Consider the following 19,409-nt stretch of genomic DNA (forward strand, 5'->3'; position numbering starts at 1 on the left):
ACACCAAGATTAAGTAGTAAATTACTGGATAGTGTCACCAAATACATTCACAGCTGGGTTTCCCTGAAACAGGTCACATGGGCTGAAACTGACCAGTAGAGATGGCCCAGCCTTGGAGAACTCATAGAGAAGCACATGATCATTTTGATCAGCTAATAGATTTGTAAGCCTCTGATTTGCTGGTCATGATCATGTGTTAAACCAGGAAGTCATCTCAGCAAATCAGAGGCTTACAAATCTATCAGCTGATCAAACTGATCATGTGCTTCTCCATGAGTTCTCCAAGGCTGGGTCATCTCTACTGGTCACATGGGCTGAAACAACCAATAGCAGCTTCCATCAGGACCTTCTGCTGTAATGCACATCTCTGGAAGACTATACCACCCATACAGAAACCTCCCTAATTAAATGTAGTACTCACTTTTCTTGTGTCCTTTGTACTGTTGTGACTTTGACTTTTTCTTCTGTTTGGATACATTTGTCTGGTTGTCCTTCGTTGCTGCAAAATAAATATTTCACCAAGTTAATTATCATAATGCAGTGTTCTGGGGATAGAAGAGGAGGCCTACATGACAAAGGCACAAGGAAATTTGGGTGCCTCATAAAGTGGGAATATGCTTTTTCCATTAATTCCTATGTCATCATCGTAAGATTAAATTATAGTAGAATATCGGTAATTTTACAAATGTTCTACCATCACCCTCTGTACCCCAATTTTCAATGGAATCCTGTCCATCTATGCACATCCCTAACCATTCCCTACCTACTTCTGACACTAGCCATCCCCTATCTTTGTCTAACACTAACCTCACCCCTAACCATGCCCAAGACTAACCACCCCTACCTGCTCCTAACTCTAACCACCACCCCCCTCACTCCCAACAGTAACCCTCCACTAACCATTCTTAACACTAGCCCCCTTTACCTGTGCCTAACACGAACCTTGCCCCTATCTATGCCTAACAAAACACAGCGAGTGCCTCTTGCGTCCGATAAAATAGCAGGTGCTGGGTCCACTCGCTCCTGCTTTAGTCGAAGACACATTGATTTTTGGGTACCTGGATTCGGAGTCGTGGTTTCATAAACTGAGATGTCGGATGATTTTTCATCAACTCCACAACCCTGGTAAGTGCAGGTAAAACGCGAAAAAATTGGAATACTGTGCAAAAGTTCATTTATTTCAGTAATTCAACTTAAAGGGGCACTACAGCGAAAAACTGTAAAATGTAAAAAATGTGCAAACATATACAAGTAACAAGTACTTTTTTTCCAGAGTAAAATGAGCCATAAATTACTTTTCTCCTATGTTGCTGACACTTACAGTAGGTAGTAGAAATCTGGCAGAAGTGACAGGTTTTGGACTAGTCCATCTCTTCATAGGGGATTCTCAGCAAGGCTTTTATTCTTTATAAAGATATTCCCGAAAAAGGATTTAAACAATGATGCTGGCCAGCCTCCCTGCTCGCTACACAGTTTTTTGGCAGTCCGATAGAGCAACCGCCATTCACTAAGTGCTTTTGAAAATAAATATATCCCTGAGAATCCCCTATAAAGCGATGGGCTAGTCCAAAACCTGTCACTTCTGTCAGATTTCTACTACTGTACCTACTGTAAGTGACAGCAACATAGGAGCAAAGTAATTTATGGCTCATTTTACTCTGGAAATGTGTTTGCACATATTTTACATTTTACAGTTTTTCGCTGTAGTGCCCCTTTAAACTGTCAAACTAATATATGAAATAGGAACCCTTTGCAGGTGTTTTTTTTCAAAGAAATTAGCCGATTAGAGTCTTGACACCTTAAGCCTAGAATATTGAACAGTTTCACAATATTCTAATGGTCTGAGATTTTGATTTTGGGGTTTTCATAAGCTGTAAGCCATAATCATCAAAACTATAACAAATAAATGCTTGAAATATCTCGCTTTGTATGCAATTAGTCTATTTCATACATTAGTTTCACCTTTTAACTCCCCTGGCGATATGATTATTTCCGGATTTTAGGGTCTTTTTAAAAAAAAAATCATGCTGCCAGAATGCCAGCAGCAGCCGCCCCTGCTCTCACTCACCTCCCTGGGCTCCAGCGCTGCAATTTTACCTCCGTCCTCCAGGTGGTGCTGTAACTCTTTGGTGAGATCAATGACTGCGATCTCACCAGAGTGATTCAGAGCCTCCGAGGACAGGAAGGAGAACAGCTACAGACGTCTGGATCCCCCGGGAGGCAAGTAAAAGCTCCTGCTGCATGCAATACTCTGCACAGAGCTCCCGGTGGCTAGCCTGAGTGCAACTTGGGATTACCACCAGGGAGGTTAAGTTGATCAATGAAATAAATGAACTTTTGCACAATATTCAAATTTTTTGCGTTTCACCTGTATTAGACTAAGGAGTCAGAGATGAGGCGTTTTGGGTATCTGGAGTCGGAGGTTGCATCAACTGATGAGTTGGAGTCAAATAATTTTTGTACCTACTCCACAGCCCTGTATAGCAGAAGACCGGGTGCCTGCTTTTTTATTGAGTGTCACAGGTGCTGGGGAAGCTTGGGTGCCGCCACAGGCGCCTATGTTAATAGTAGTGATTGACAGATAGAACAAGAAATTTGGGCGCTGAATGACCCGGATAAAATAGCAACAACGGGATCGCCCGCCAAGCAAACAGCGGCTACAAACAGCCTATGTCGCTAAATGACATGGGTGCCCATGGCGGCACCCAAATGTCTTGCTTTCAGAGAGGAGGGGGATATCACAATTAACAACATTTCTGGAACTGGGCTTACATTGTGGTGCTGGAGGTTGTAGCTGGTATCCCGTTAACTGGCACCAACCGACAGGATAGAGGTCTGAAGATTCACAGTCCACCCACTGATCGTACTCGTCTTCCCAGCCATCGAAGTGGATCCTTAGAAGCCGGTGAATGATGCGGGTGACGGTGGCGACACACACCAGCCGCGGCTCCATGAGGTCCACCGCTTCCAGCTTCATCCCGACGCGGAAGCCGTGATTGGGGACTTCCTGGAGACACAGACAGCATTCTAGCTTACAAACAGTACAGAAGAGTGTGCTGTCCACATACAGAAACTCACAATCGCACATTCAGCAGGTCCAGGACTGTAACTGGGTCCTGGTAGGTTTTCTGCCGAATTCCCTGATCTAGTGGTAAGTGCAGCCTGCAGCCTCTGAGCCAGTTGGTGGCACATCCTGCTTTCATTCTCCCCGATCAGAGAAAAATCCAATTACCGTATATACTCGAATACAAGTCGACCTCATGTATAAGCCGACCCCAATATTCAACCCTTTTAAGCTGGAATTTTTTATTGACTCAAGTATAAGTCTACCCAGCAACATTAATGCCTGCACTTGGGGACCAGGAGGGATTAATGACTGCATTGCATACAGCATTGCAGCCATTAACTCCCCCTGCAGCCAATACCTCCTCCAGGCCCCCAAGTGCTGCAATTATTCACTCCCTTTTATACAGCCCAGCATTTCCCCCCCTGCCCCTTTCCTTGTTACTTGTTGTGGCCAGGACTTTCAGTCCTGTGTTTTATTGGCATTTCCTTTCCTCAAAGTGTCACTTGCCACGGAGTAAATTGCTGCAATTGGGAATGTCACTATTAGTACACACATTACTCAGTGTGCTCAGTGTTGCCCGTGACTCGTGTATAAGTCGACCCATATACTTTTATGAAGTGAATCAGACCTAAATTTCTAGCCGTATTCTCGGGTATATACAGTAAACCCAAAATTGAATAAGGCAAATTCTGAAAACAACCATTTTGATTAGTTTAAATACTATGGCTTCCTCCCACATCCCAAAAACATACTGGCAGGGGCGTTGCTAGAAACCATGGAGCCCCATAGCAATGTTTTTAATTGTGCCCCGCCCCCCATAGCAACATTTTTGATTGTGCCCCTCCCCACAAGAAGATTATAAGACACCTTTTACCCCTTTATCCCTCCCACAAACGCTAGTTTTAGGTAGCCAGATGTACCCCTCCAGAATTTGGCAACCTCCCAGTATCGATAACCACAGTATCAGGTATGCCCCCATGGGTAGTCAGAGGTGCCTCTTGAAATAGACAGCCATGCAGTACAGGCAGCCTGAAGGGGCCACAGTATTAGGTAGCTCCAGTATAGATTACTTCTCTCCTTTGCTTCACTCACATTGCTATACACCTAAGGGGACAAACTTTGGATCCTCCCATTATTGCTTTAGATGCCCCCCCCCCAACCCCCGGCTACAGGGCCCATTTCAGCCTCTATGGTGATCCCTATGCCACTGCACACTGGTAGGTTAACTAACGTACCTTTGAATTGGCCTTAGACTATGGCATGAATGTTAGACAATGTCTATGTTAGGAAAGACTGTGAGCTCCTTTTGAGAGACAGTGACATAACTATTAACTCTGAAATGGGCTGTAGAAGATGTCACTGCTATATAAATACATAATCTGGTAGGACATTACACTAGGACTATGGTAGTGATTAGACTGTGAGCTCTATGTAATGTGCTGCAAAAGATTCCACTGCTTTAAAAATAATAATAATAATAATAATAATAATGGACATCAGACTATCACTATGGCAGGATCAGATTATGAGCTCCTCAGAGGGCAGTCAGTGACATGACTATGCACTCTGTAAAGTGCTGCAGAAGATGTCAGGGCTATATAAATATATAATCTTATCTAATAAAATCACGGTGTCTGCTTTTAACTGCGTCCATGTGTACTGCCTGGGGTAGTATGTGTATATTTATGTGCGGGACCACAGCAACAGTCATGCACCGTGAGCGTGCAGGGGCCGCGGTCATGTGTGTGCCCGTCGGCACTGGTGGGAGGGACAGATGGGACACTGAACTGCAGGGCAAGCGCGCAGTGCAGTCGCCAGTCTTAAAGGAGGCCTAACTTTCCCCCAGCTGGCTTGCACACTCTGTTTATACTCACTTCTCTATTAGAATTCAATTTTGGGATTAGCAGGGCTTTAGATTTGTGTTGGGAGGAGATGTCTACATATTTTTCTAAATGGGCAGCCCTTCTTGTACCTCTAACTTAAAGGCTCGTACACACATCGGATTTTTCCAAACGACCGGTCATTTGGATGTCAAAACGGACATGTGTACGATCGGTCGTTCAGCTGATAAGACTGGTTTTGACGGATCCGCTTGGCGGATCATTCAAATCCGGTCTTATCAGCTGAACCACCGATCGCACACACGCCTGATTTGACGTCCAAACGACCGGTCGTATGTACCTAAATCAAACAGGAGTGGGAGGCATAAAGGAAAAAACATAAAAAGCTCTAAGGCCCGGGTCAAACTGGCATTAACGGCACGGTCGCAGTGTTCGTCGCTTAAGAAATCTCCCTTCAACTGAATGGACAACGCTTTTTAAACTACGGTAGCGGGTTTTTGCCACCGTTTGCATAAACGCTGCGCTCAATCCAGTCGTCTTATCCTGGATTGGCTATGTTTGGCATTTCCTCCACCCCCCCCCCCCCCCAGGTGGCTGAAAGCGTTAACTGCATCCTAATTTTAATTTTGGATGCTGAAGACAACATCTGCATAGTCTTGGCCGAATTCAGAAACCGCCTGTATAGTGGGGTACTCTTCTCCCCTCTTAGCTGACCTAGATTGTAAAGTTTATTGGGCAGGCTGTCTTCTCCTCCTGCGTTGTAGTTTGTACTTGCAGGTTTGTCTTTTCCTCCCCCCATTTTCTGTACGATAAAAAAAAAAAAAATTTAACTGTTTTTTTTCCTGGTTTCTGTAAGATGGAAGCACTTTTAACAGGCACACCAGATAGGAATCATAAAAAGTTGTTTGGACAACACTTAGGTGAAGCCAATAGGGCATCCCTCTGACCCAGTTCTTTACTTAGGCTTCTTGCACACAGGGACGTTACAGGCGCACGTTAGTGCAGCCTGTAACGCTCCCCCAACGCACAGCAATGTAACACAAGTGGGCTGTTCACACTGCCCACGTTGCGTTACATTGTAACGCAGCAAAGTGCTGCATGCTGTGCGTTCTCCGCGGCTAAGCCGCATTAGCCTGTTTGCACATGCTCAGTCATGTTGGGGAGGAAGGGAGAGCGGCCGGGCACATGGCTAATTAATATTCACTGCCCTCAGTGACGTGCAGTGTTTACTTCCTGGAGTGGCCGCTCTGTGCGGAGATTGGCCGGGCGGTGATGCCGCATGCATCCAAGAGTACGCATCACGGACGCCAGAGTGAGCTGCACAACGCGTCTCACTCCGACGTCCACACCAGAGAGCACCAGGCGTTGCGTTATGGGCACGTTATGTGCCCTATAACGTCCCCTAAACGCAACGCCCTGGTGTGTGACTAGCCTAAAGGAGCAAAGACAGAAATTGATGTCAGTCAGTAGGGGAAATAAATAAATAAAAAAAAAAAAAAAAAAAAAAAAAAGGACACTCGTACATCAATTTCAAAGAAGAGTACAAATATTAAGCTGCTGGATATCTGGCCACACCACATGGAATGCAATACTTTGAAGCTTCCTGTTTAATTTTATCTAAGAATATTAACATTCATTATAAAATGGTTATAATTATAAATGGGTGTTACTTACATTTTTTGTATATTAGTGCTATTACAAGCACCTTTCCATTTCACTTTGCAGCCAGCTTAGAGCTTCCAAAACTGATAATAAAGTGGACCTGTACTCTTGCACAGGACAGAAGAAAAACAGAAGGAAATGCACCCTGTATGTATTTAGAGAGTTTAGCCTGTCTAATCCCCCCCTCATCTGTGACTAATCATAACTGTAATGTGATCAGCTCAGGAATCTCCTCTGGCCCGGCAGAGCTACTAATTTGTAAACAGAGGAAGTTAACAATATGTCTGCTTCCATGAAAGCAGGAAGTAGACACCGTTACAGCTAATACATATCCTGTAATAAATCTGCAAAGAAATGCTTTTACCATATATACTCGAGTATAAGCCGACCCGAGTATAAGCCGACCCCCCAACTTATACCTAAATATGCTGGTAAAAATGACTGACTTGAGTATAAGCCGAGGGGAGGAAATGCAGAGGTCTAAAGTAATTGTTCTGCTTGTCATACACTACACAACAAGCACCCAATCCTGCAACTGAGAGTGCCACACAGCATATGCAGTGTGGTTTACCTGGTTTCAGCATCAGAAATACTTCCTATATCTTTATATTGCTGTAAATTGGTTTGTAGCCCCGTCCTCCCAGTGATGTTTAGCCTACGCTGATTAGCTATGTGGAATTTTCCTCCCAAAGAATTCTGGAGACCAGGTATATTTTGCACTTGCTTTGGAATTCTCAGAAACATTCCGCTGAGATCACTTGACAGGACTAAAGAGGTTGCCACCTGTGATACATTTTTAGAGTATGAATCAGGGAGAGGAAAAATTTTACAATGGGCCATCATTGACTAAGCAATGTTATGCTTTTACATTATTTTCACTACTGTTCCTCTTTAATGGTTTCCCAAACTCTACATAACTGTATATTTTTCAGTTGAGTTATACACTTCCAGCTTCCAAGAGGACTTCTAAATTTCCTTAGCTATGCATCTAGTCAACGAAGGGCATGGCAGTAGGCCTGTGGGCACACCGACATCAGACATGGGCACAGAACAAACTCAGAAACGTCTTGGAGGCAAGCTGCTGTTCTGGCCAGCATCTTATACAAACAACTTACTAATGCCTTTTGGGATAAACAAGGAACCAGGCTGCAGATAGACTGTAGCGACTGAACAGCAGTCTGAATGCTGACAAGTACCTTACATAGATAACCCAGCCCTAGAAATAAATATCAGCTGTATGCGGATTGTCCCCCTTGCAGTTTGCAGAGTGATAAACAGCGGAGCGTGCTTGTTTCTCTCACCACCAGTCCGTCCCTACACCTGAATGCCCAGAGCAGAGCAGTATGGAAATTGCCGCTGTGTCCCCACCCGAGTGTAGGCATAAATGATTGCAGACAGGGCCGGGCCGAGGCAGAGGCGAGAGAGGCTCCAGCCTCAGGGCGCAGTGTAGATGGGGATGCACAACTCACTCAGCTATCATTTCTCTATTGTGTTTGAAGCAAAGAGAAATAAGAAAATGGGATACATGGTAGTGAGTAGTGACTGCAAGCCAGATAACTAGAGATTAAGGTGTTGGGGGCCCTGGGATGCCTCTTAGTCTAATAGCAATCAGTGTGTGACGGCCTGGGTGGGAGGGATGGAGCGGCGCACATTGGTGTCTCAGCCTTGGGTGCTGGAGGACCTTGTCCCGGCTCTGATTGCAGACCACCTGCATATACAGCATGGTTTCACTGGATTTTTAGTGATGCTCTGCCCCCCTTACCCTGCCAGAGTGGAGCGGCATGTAAAGATCAAGCTGAATGCTGATAGGATTGTTCCCCTCGCAGTTTGCAGAGTTATAAGCAGCAGAGCGTGCTTGTTTCACTCACCAGTTTGTCCTTTGCAGGCTCATCTCTTTGATGGCCTCTAGTGGCGCTTCTCATTACGCGTCATAAATGACATGGTGACCAGAGTATATGCCGTGACCCTAGTATACTCGATTATATACGGTATTTAAAAGTTTTTATGCTGTTTATCTTTTAGAGCAGAGAGGAAGTTCTGAGTTCAAGTCCGCTTTAAGCTGAAATAATGTATGCCACCAACTCAGACAATATACAGCAGAAAGCCGAACTGAAAAGTTTTTCCAGACAAAAGCAGAATTCCCCTTTAAAGAGTAACTGTTAGCCCCCAAATTGAATTTTAAAACACTATTGCAATGTTTTATTTATTATATAAGTGAGCCAAAACGCCAATGCACAAGTTAAAAATCAATCTAATTTTGTTACTATCTAACCTTTTCCCCCAGCTCCGGACGCAAGCCGCATATCAGATACTATAGCATGCAGAGCATGCCTATGTCTGGCCGACCCCCCTCTCCCCCCCAGGACCAGGTGCCAATATATTCTCCCCACCGCAGCTGACCGCTCTGACACGGAGACAGAGCGGCAGCACTTCCAGAGCAGCACCGCAGAGCAGCCAGCGCCGTGCATCTCTCACATGTGATTCTCTCACATGTGACTCGGCGGCGGCTGCTCTGCGGCTGCTCTGCAGTGACGGTGCTGGAAGTGCTGCCGCTCTGTCTCCGTGTCAGAGCGGTCAGCTGCGGTGGGGAGAATATATTGGCACCTGGTCCTGGGGGGGAGAGGGGGGTCGGCCAGACATAGGCATGCTCTGCATGCTATAGTATCTGATATGCGGCTTGCGTCCGGAGCTGGGGGAAAAGGTTAGATAGTAACAAAATTAGATTGATTTTTAACTTGTGCATTGGCGTTTTGGCTCACTTATATAATAAATAAAACATTGCAATAGTGTTTTAAAATTCAATTTGGGGGCTAACAGTTACTCTTTAAGTTTATAATGAGGTTATTCCAATAACAAAACTGAAGCCCTGATGCAAGGTAAAGTAATATGTGCAGTAGGGAGGAGATGTAGACTATTGCCTTACCTTGTTGAAAAGCTTCACAGGAGCGGCTATAGATCCAGTTTCCCTGAGGTAGTCGAACCATTTAAAAGGTAGTTTTGTATAGCCTATAAAAGAACCACACAAGTAAGGCCCGCTGGCTTTGTTAGTACAATGCATTGCTGTGACAACAACAAAGGAACACTGATCATGGCTCAGAACATACTGGTCTCTGCACTAACACACATGCCGTGGCTACTGAAGGGTGGACACTGCAGTGCTTTACCGGACTGATAGACTTTCTTTACCAGTTCTAGATATGGGGCCATGGGCACAATTTATCCCCTCCCCAATGCAGCGTTTTTAGGTGCCGCCTGCATCTCCCCACCAAGCTACAGAATCGTTTTTTAGTCGCCAAGTACGACATGTTGAACCCAGAATTTGTTTTGGCACATACAGGGAACAGGATGAAACTCAACTAGGCCTTGTTCACATCTAAAATTGCCTTTGCTGAGGCCAGTATTTTGCAATTTTGTGTGCGATTATATTTAGCGCCTCCCGGCGCTTTCCTGCACGTTGCGATTTTTTGTAAATTGCTTTTCTAAGCACTTTTGCAGAGTGATTTGATTATTCCCTTCCTGATGCAAGTCAGGAAGTGAACTCTTTGACCCGGAAAATAATATATACAATGGCCTCAATTCACTAAGCTTTATCAAACACTATCAAACGTTTGGTAATTTACCTCATGAGTAAAATCTAATTTTGAATTCATTAACCTTCCTGGCGGTAACCCCGAACGTAGTTCGGGGTAAGCTGCGCAGGGGGTTTTCTCTGGCCCTGCTCGGCTGATTTACTTAATTTTTTCTTTGCTGGACGCAGTTAGCACTTTGCTAGCTGCGCCAGCACACCGTTCGCCGCCGCCCTGCGCCCGATCGCCGCTACCGTCGCGCGCCCCCCCCCAGACCCCGTGCGCTGCCTGGCCAATCAGTGCCAGGCAGCGCCGAAGGGTGGATCGGGACTCCCAATGACGTCACTGACGTCATCCCGCCCCGTCGCCATGGCGACTGGGGAAGCCCTCCAGGAAATCCCGTTCTTTGAACGGGATTTCCTGATCGGAGATCGCCGAAGGCCCTAGGCTCGCTACATGATATAAAAAAAAACCAAAAAAAAACTGCTGCGCTGCCTCCTGGCGGAATTTTTCATACCGCCAGGAGGGTTAAGGTGTTATAGATTCAGCGAATGGTTTTATCGATAAAATGTTCAATAGATCTATAACACCTTAGTGAATTCAAAATTAGATTTTACTCGTGAGGTAAATTATCAAACTTTCGATAAAGGGTTTGATAAAGCTTAGTGAATTGAGACCATTCTTAAAAGTGCTGGGGAAATCGCTATACAGTGTGCTTTGTCAAGTGTTTTTCGATTTCCCTATACCTTTCATTGAGGCAATCGCTGCAAAAATGGTACAGGCAGTGCTTTGGTGAGCGGATCAGAATCGAACCGCTCATCTGTGAACACTCTCAGAGAATCGAGCGCTTTAAGGTCAATTTTGCAAATCGCCGGCGCTTAAAAAAAAACAACAACAACAAAAAAAAACCCACAACAGCGCCCTTAGTGTGAACAAGCCCTTCCAGCAGGTAGCACACAGTAACAGTAGAAAACAATATTAGAATGTAATTAAAGACATTGTATCTGCAATAGGGGGCAGTGGCAGTTCAAGGAGTATGGGCATGTGGAGAGATCACGGAGTCTGACAACTGAGGGGAAGTGGGCATTTTTGTGCCCTGTGGTTCTGGCGGGGATGGCTCGAAACCTCCAAACTGATGGCAATTGCCTGAAGTAGTGATTGCCTGGGTGTTAGGCTATCCTCAGCACTCTGGAGCCCAGCTTGGAGATACAGAGGAGGTCAAGTGGTGGAAGAGGTCTCCCAATGCTCCTCTCTGCTCATCTGATGACCCTCTGGAGTTTGTATCTGTTCCAGGCAGAGAAGCTGGCATCCCGAATTACAGTGCTAATAGGTGCTGCCAGCCCTCTCAGTAATTTGTGGCTGCCCACACCTTACTCAGCTGCCTCCGATACAGTGGTATTAGGTGCCACCAGACCTCCCACCCCCAATACAGCAGTATCAGGTACAGCCCACCACCCTCCCCAGTACAGCGGTATTAGCCGTCGCCTGCAACGCCCTCCTCTCCTACAGACTTGACACAGCAGCGTGTCCAGGTGGTGCGCTCCCTCCTGGTTTCCGCATCCTTTCGTATCCATTCTTACCGGCACCTTTCCTCTGTTCCCCACAGGCACGTAACAGGTTGCGGGACAGACGCTGCTAAAGGGAGAAAGAGCAGTGCACCAGCCGGACAGGCGAGTATGCTCCACTGTCAGCACTCTGCAACAAATCAGTTGTAGCTCTGGCATACTAGACCCAATTGCTCAGATTGCACCGATAGAAGTGCCAGCCCTGGTCTAAAGCATGGACACTCAATGGTTCCCCTTAGGTAAGGAGATTACTTGGTTCTCCAGACAAAAATATTATGGGGTAGATTTACTCAAAATTGAAACAAGGAGAAAAGGAGCAAATTTGGTTCAGAGATAGAGCAGTTTCTCAGAGCAACCAATCAGAACCTTGGATCTGGACATCTGCTCTATTTTTGAAACAGTTCTGCATACCCTACATTTTGAGATAGGAAAGAGGGACACTTTAAAGACACGCCCCTGCCACACATCTAACCACACCCCCACCAGCCATGTAGGTGTAGAAAGGAGCAACATTGCAGGTGACTGAGCAGGCAGAAAAGGAGCTAACAATCTAAGTCATTGTCCATGCATAGAATGCAATCAAATTGTAGGTGGCTGTGCAGGGGAAGAAGGGGAACGGTGGAAGATAATCTGTGAGGGTCTTGCAATGTAAAACTCTCATTCATTTAAGAATCAATGTTGTTTCGGGCAGAAGTCTAAATGCAGAGTTCTCCGTTAAAGAGAATCTAAGGCATGTTTGTCAAATCATATTCGGACACAGTGGCATGTTCTGTGTACAATGACCTGCCTCTGTGTCCTTCTATTGTGCCCTCACCCCCCACCCTGGGCTCTGCTGTCCCCCCCTTAAAAAAAAAGCGCCAGGCTAGCGCCAAGCAGTTTGTCGCTAGCCTATTTACCTCAGCCTGTCACTCATCGCCACTCCCCCGCCTCCTATATTACACGACTCTCCCGCCTGTTTCCCTTCCCTCCCCACCTCTGTAAGCTTCCTCCAAGCGCAGCTTCTGATAGAAGTAAAGTAACTCGTAAAACTATATGTATGTTGCTGCTGTTCCTGTTGCTCACGTGTAGCTCTATTCAGCTTACTTCAGTTTATAGATTCCTGAAGCCTAGCTTAGCTCCGCTTATTTGTGCTCACTAATGATTGCAATGCCGCTACATCAAAATCTGCAATCATGTTCATATTTCCTGATTTGCTGTAACCAAGATAACTGCTGAACGAAACACCTTGTATTGCTGATTTAAAGTGTAACTGTCAGACATAAAATCAAAAATCAATTATTTATTTTTATCTGGTAAACAAGTAATAAGGATGCTAACCAGGCAGTCCAAAAGTTAAAATCACTATTATTTTTCTTGTTGATAAATGATCATTCCCCAGTTTACCTCACTCTTATTTGGTACACACAAAATTTGGAACAGGTAGTCCCCAACTTACGAAAGCGCCAGACATACGAACGACCCACCGATATTAACGGCATGGACTATGGGAACATGTCAAAAAAATGTTTTCTCAAATTGGACTTGAAGTTTGAGAAAATTGATTTTTAAAAAATTCAAAGTAAAAATGGCTTTTAAATTTGGATAAGCAGGTACAGAGGGCAGAAGTGACACAGAGGGGGACACTGGAAGCACAGGGGGCCACAGAGGAGGTACAGGGGACAGAGAAGACACAATGTTCCGACTTAATAACAGATTCAGGTTAAGAACGTACCTACAGTCCCTCTCGTTCTTTAACCGGGGACTACATGTACACAAAAAGGAAGTTGCAGGGCATGCTGGGTTGTCCTTTTTTGCTTCTCTATTTGCCCTAAGAAATAACTAATGCAGCCTGACTGGCTGAAGCCTCTTTCCCTTCTGTTTTCCCCTCCCACACCTCTGTTCCTCTCTGATTGGCCAATATTTCTCATGCTGAGACAATGCACTTTCTATAGTGAAGGGCAGGCAAATCAGGCAGAGGAGAGTAAGGGAGGAAATGACATCAGAATTGGCTTCAAAATAGCCACGCTTAAAATGGGGAATGCTAAGAAGGATCGTCTTTTATTTTTTTTACTGTAGAAAAATCACTAAAATGAACCATGGACAGTGCAATACACATATTATGCAAGTAGAGCAAGTATTTATCTACTCTACTAATATATGGTTTTTTTCTGAGATAGTATGGCTGACAGCTCCTCTTTAAGCCAATAAATGCCTTAACTGCTTTGAGCGTCCTATGGTCTACCTCGATCTGCTGAGGTTGTGTGAACGTCCAATTGTTAAAGACGAGGTGTGCTCATTGATCACTGGTGCCGGATGGTATTTATGAGTTCAAATCAAATATTACAAATTGATTCCACATGGATTTGCAGTGGTCAAATACCAGATGGCTGTGTGGGCAAATAGACAAATTCTGGATGGCTTGGTTCTAAAATGTTGCATAAGCAGAATTGCAATATTTAATATACATCCTATACATCTCTGCTGGCCATGCCATGACCAATGGAGAGAGGAGACGCATTCACCATCTATACCATACATATCAAAGTCCAGTCCGCAGGCCAAATCTGGCCAGCAGAGCCATCAAATTTGGTCCCCAAGTGGTTTTCCCACTGGCCCACTCTAAACCACCAGGGAAGATATATTGAAGGTGAAGCCCTACATCACATGGGAAGAAATATGGGGGAGGGAGGGGGAAAGCACTAGACACCAGGGATCTCTATGAGGAGGGCCCACTAGACACCAAGGAACTGTATAGAGGCAGGACCAATAAAGACCAGAAAACTGTATAGGGGAGGGAGGTAGGACCACTAGACACCAGGGAGTTGTATAGGGGAGGGGGAAAGGCCACTAGACACCAGGGAACTGTATATGGAGAGAGGGTGGCCATTAGACATCAGGGAACCTTATAAGGGAAAGAGGTGGCTACTAGACATTGAGGTTGGCCAGCAACTTAAAGCAGTATAAAACCCTGACATAATATTTAATAAAAACATGTTTTCCTACTTTTTGTATGCCATACGGTTATCATATTTGCTTTTGTGCATAAGTATTATTATTCATTTAGAAATTATACGTTCCTAAAGTTCATTTTTTTCTCTGAGAGCTGACTTTGCATTTTATTTATAACTGCTTTATTCATCTGCTAACTTAAGCAGAAATACTTTATGACTGTCTGTCTTTGTTCAGCAAAGCCTGCAGTGTCAGAGAAGTGTTTATTTACTTTCCTCACTTGATACAATAAAAGATAACATCTGCACTTTGGATGCTGGTTATATATAATATGCTGTAAAAAAAATCTATAAAGGTCCGTACACACGTCGAACTGGAAGCAACGACGGGTCCTTCGTCACCTCCCGCTGGGTGGGCGTTCCAACGACAGTCCGGCGTGTGTAAGCACTGTCGGCGGACTGATACGGCTGTTTCTGAGCGATCCGCCGTTGCCTCCAGTCCGACGTGTGTACGGACCTTTAGAGCAAAGAAGAAATGCTGGGTTTCAATCCGCTTTAATGTCGGTATTCAATTCTGGCCCACTTTGGATTTCAGTTTGACACCCCTGATCAATACTATACATATACTAAAGGAGGAAGTGACATAATCACTGTTGAGGTTCTACAAGAATATCTACTCTACAAGTATATGTAGGCCATTGGCTATAGGGACACATACATCAGTGAATGTTATCAGTTGTCGGTCTCATCTTACCTCGTGGCGGAGTTAGTTCAATTTTGTTAATTTCACAGAAGCCAACAGGAAATATTGACGGTGATAACGCATGGTAACAAAACCAGTCCGAACCATCCGCTGCTTCCGACCCATCAATCCCGATCATAAGGTAGCCCTCCGCTAAGACCTTTGTGCACAGAAAAACAAAATGTAGAACTTGGCAGCAACAAATAAAGTTTCGTAAACATGGATAACACAGTCCATTGTTATTAGAAGCTGTGCCTGGAGTACTGATCCAAAAGCGGAACATGCTTTATGTCGGAAGCATCTACATTAACCCATTCAGGTTCCGTCGTTTTCACGTGAGAAATGTTCACCTATCATTCATTAGCCTATAACTTTATCACCACTTATCACAATGAACTGATCTATATCTTGTTTTTTCCGCCACCAATTAGGCTTTCTTTGGGGGGTACATTTTGCTAAGAGCCACTTTACTGTAAATGCATTTTAACAGGAAGAATAAGAAAAAAAATGGAAAAAATCATTATTTCTCAGTTTTCAGCCATTATAGTTTTAAAATAATACATGCCTCCATAATTAAAACTCACGTATTGTATTTGCCCATATGTCCCGGTTATTACACCGTTAAAATTATGTCCCTATCACAATGTATGGCGACAATATTTTATTTGGAAATAAAGGTGCATTTTTTCCATTTTGCATCTATCACTATTTACAAGTTTAAAATAAAAAAAATATAGAAATATTTCATCTTTACATTGATATTTAAAAAGTTTAGAGCCTTAGGTAAATATTTACATGTTTTTTTTATTTACATGTTTTTTTTTTTATAGTAAACATTTTATTTGGGTAGTTTTGGGAGGGTGGGAGGTAAACAATAGATTTATAATGTAAATGTGTGTTAATTTTAATTTTTTTTTTCTTTTCAGTTGTAGTATTACTTTTTGGCCACAAGATAGCGGCCATGAGTTTGTTTACATGACGTCACTCTAAGCGTAACACACGCTTAGAGTGACGCATCGGGCAGGGAAAAGCCAGAAAAAGCACAGCTTCCGAGAGAAGCTGTCGCTTTTTCAGCGGGGGAGAGGAATCAGTGATCGGGCACCATAGCCCGATATATTGATTCCGTGGCTACCGACTCCGCGGCCGGGAGTGCGCGTGCATGAGCACGATCGGCCGCGGGAGCGCGCATGGTTCCTGGACGTAGTTTCTACGTCCAGGAACCAAAATAGGTTAAAGAGGACTTGTACTGAAAATAAATAAAATGGTTTAAATAATTTATAAATTAAAACTGTAAACAATATTATTTTGGGCAAAAAAAAAAAAAAAAAAAAAAAAAAAAAAAAAAAGAAGAAGAAGAAGATACTCAACTAAGTAGTGGGAAGCCTGTGGATAGGCCAGAGTCTTCCCCGATCCTCCTCAAGTCCTCTGTTCTATAATCAGGTCCCTCTGAACATGCTTGACAAGAGCTTGCGGCCGCAGTCAGTGTTTGAACATAGAAGTACTGCTCATGCGTGAGTATGGTCCGTGCATGCCCAGTGGAACATAAGCCACTTGTGAAGACTTATCGCACAGAAGAGAATCGGTCCAGCGTACAAGTGACAGGAGCAACACTGCATTGTGCTGACATATCTATCTCAGTGGGGAACACTGTGTTGGCCATGCCGATACTAGCAAGCCTAGTGCTAGCTAACATTTAATTCAGCCACTAAATAGTTTTATTCTGGGGACTCCTGAAGCTAGCAAAACCTCTCGAGCGGCATACCGCTCAGAAGGTTAAGCTGTAAAGGAAGGTCTGCACAGCTGGTTTTTGGGGAGAGATTTTACAGATGACAAAAATACTGACTGTGAGATGAATCTTTTCTGGACATAGATGATTGAAATCTACGCCGTTTATTGCCTCTTATCCTTGCCAGGGCCTAGATGTCAATCACTCGTAGCCACACCCTCCCACCACTCTGTCACTGATGCACTCTGCTCTTTCAGCTTTTGTAATGACAACTGATCTCCATACACCATTTTTTATTGGCTCCTGACCCCATGATCACCGGGAGTCAATCACACTGATCAGAGTACTTAAATCTCACTAATATTATAAATAAAGTTTGGATGTTTGGATGTTTCAATCACGCAACAATGGCTGAATGGATTTGAAGGAAATTTGGCACACACATAGTACATTACCTGGAATAACATATAGGATACTTTTTATCCCCATAACCAAAAAGTGGGCAAGACAAATACAAATTTCACCGGGAAAATGTAAACTGCAGCCATTCTTACACTGTTTATGGTAGGCTTCTCAAACTTTGCACAGTTGGTCACTGAGTGACTGGGATTAATATCCTGGAAAGTGGGTGGAGCCTACAAAAGCCAATCAAGATTCACCAACTGATTTTTTCAAGGGGAATATTTAATTGCTTCCATTGTTGAACTGCTAATGGCACATGCCTCAAACCTGGTACAGTTGGTTATTGGGTGACTGGGGTTCAAATTCAGAAAAGGAGGTGGAGCCACAAACAGCCAATCAGATTTGTTTCATTTCAATGCAAATTGTTGATGCCAAAGACCGCAAAGCTCACACACTAGGTCATGGATTGTGTGTTAGGGTTAGAAAAAGTGGGCACTTCCCACACCATCCCTCAGTCCACCGCTGGCGAGTGCGGACCCCTCAAAGTTCTTGACAAATTCCAAGCTTGTGACCGCGCTCCTCTTCAAGAGCGAATGTGGCCTTACTGGAGCAGTGTGAGCACACCTGCGTCTGCGCAGTACGCCGGAGTCACTCGTGCAGCACGCAGTCGCGGCAGTGCTTGTGCAGGCGCAGTGCTGCCACGCTCATGCATGAAAAGGATGTGCAGGAAAGCCTGAGATAGCGCCGGAGGTCCTGACGAGGGTGTGGGAAGCCTCTCTCTCCTTAGGCAAGTATTTGAAGAGAACCTGAGGTGAACCTCTGGTGAAAAATCAAAGTACCACTATTGTGGAAAAAGTAGGCAGTTAAAATCTGACAGAACCGACAGTTTTGGGCCAGTCCATCTCCTCATGGGGGATTCTCAGAGTTTTGTTTTCAACAGAATTTCCTGAACAGCATTTTAACTACCAAAATAGTAAGATACCAGCCAGCCTCCCTACTCACTTGCACACTATTTTGTCAGACTTTGCAACTGCTGTTCAGGAAATGCTGTTGAAAACAAAGAAAACCATGTGAATCCCCCATGAAGAGATGGACTGGCCCAAAACCTGTCGGTTCTGTCAGATTTTAACCTCCTACTTTTTTCGCGATAGTAGCCCTTTAAAGGGTCAGAGCCTGCCCGTCCCGAAAGGGTTAAACAAACTGCGATAACAGAAACCTGTGCACGCTGCTGGATTGTGTGATAAAATGTACCTTTCTAATGGTGGCAACACATATTGCAGACAGGTTTAGTGGGTCGATAGCTTCCAGTTTCATCCCTTCTTTGAACCACTCAGAATTTTGGTCTACATCTTTGACCTGATGGGAAAACAAATAAAAAAATGAGATGATAAAAAACAAACAAACCCTGAACAGTCATTATGACATGCCTTCTAAGCTACGTGCCCACCTTGATATAGGAGTAAGTGGAGCAGGAGCCATGGTTCCTCATTTTTTAACACACAGACTAATGGCAAATTGTTCTGAAAGAAAAGCGCAGATTCCAGCACTCCTCAAGGACTCTTATTTATTTTTGTTTGCCATTAAGACAAATGGCAAACACTAAAATGATCACGTTTGTGACTGGGTAGAATTTTAAAATGTTACAACCAATGTATCACACACACACACACACACACACTTGTGTTAAATCCCCCCCCCCCCCCTCCCAATTTTCCTAAAAAATGATCCAAAAATAATAAAACAAACAAACAAACAAAATCAATCTATCACTCTAAATGAATCTAAGTAAATCTTTCACTGTGAACACACAACACCTGGCCCCGCCAACCTCCTCCCTCTTCTGAGAATGCAACTCTTTGGGGTCAGAACCTCAGCACCATTTTTTTTCACTTGAGTCCGTGAAAAATGGCG

General features: G+C 44.3%; 1 protein-coding gene across 3 annotated transcripts in view; it reads right to left on the minus strand.

The window, feature by feature from the left end:
- The window catches only part of MBTD1 (mbt domain containing 1), a 98,020-nt gene that overhangs the window by 28,740 nt on the left and 49,871 nt on the right, over positions 1-19,409 (minus strand). For all 3 annotated transcript variants that reach the window (XM_068263930.1, XM_068263929.1, XM_068263931.1), the window contains exons 11-15: positions 18,750-18,854; positions 15,383-15,530; positions 9,494-9,576; positions 2,773-3,007; positions 422-499 (exon numbers count right to left, since the gene is read on the minus strand). In XM_068263930.1, coding sequence (XP_068120031.1) covers positions 422-499; positions 2,773-3,007; positions 9,494-9,576; positions 15,383-15,530; positions 18,750-18,854 — 649 coding nt within the window. The remainder of the gene's footprint in view (positions 1-421; positions 500-2,772; positions 3,008-9,493; positions 9,577-15,382; positions 15,531-18,749; positions 18,855-19,409) is intronic.

This window comes from Hyperolius riggenbachi, chromosome 12 (genome assembly GCF_040937935.1).
Source record: "Hyperolius riggenbachi isolate aHypRig1 chromosome 12, aHypRig1.pri, whole genome shotgun sequence".
In the NCBI taxonomy this organism is placed as follows: domain Eukaryota; kingdom Metazoa; phylum Chordata; class Amphibia; order Anura; family Hyperoliidae; genus Hyperolius; species Hyperolius riggenbachi.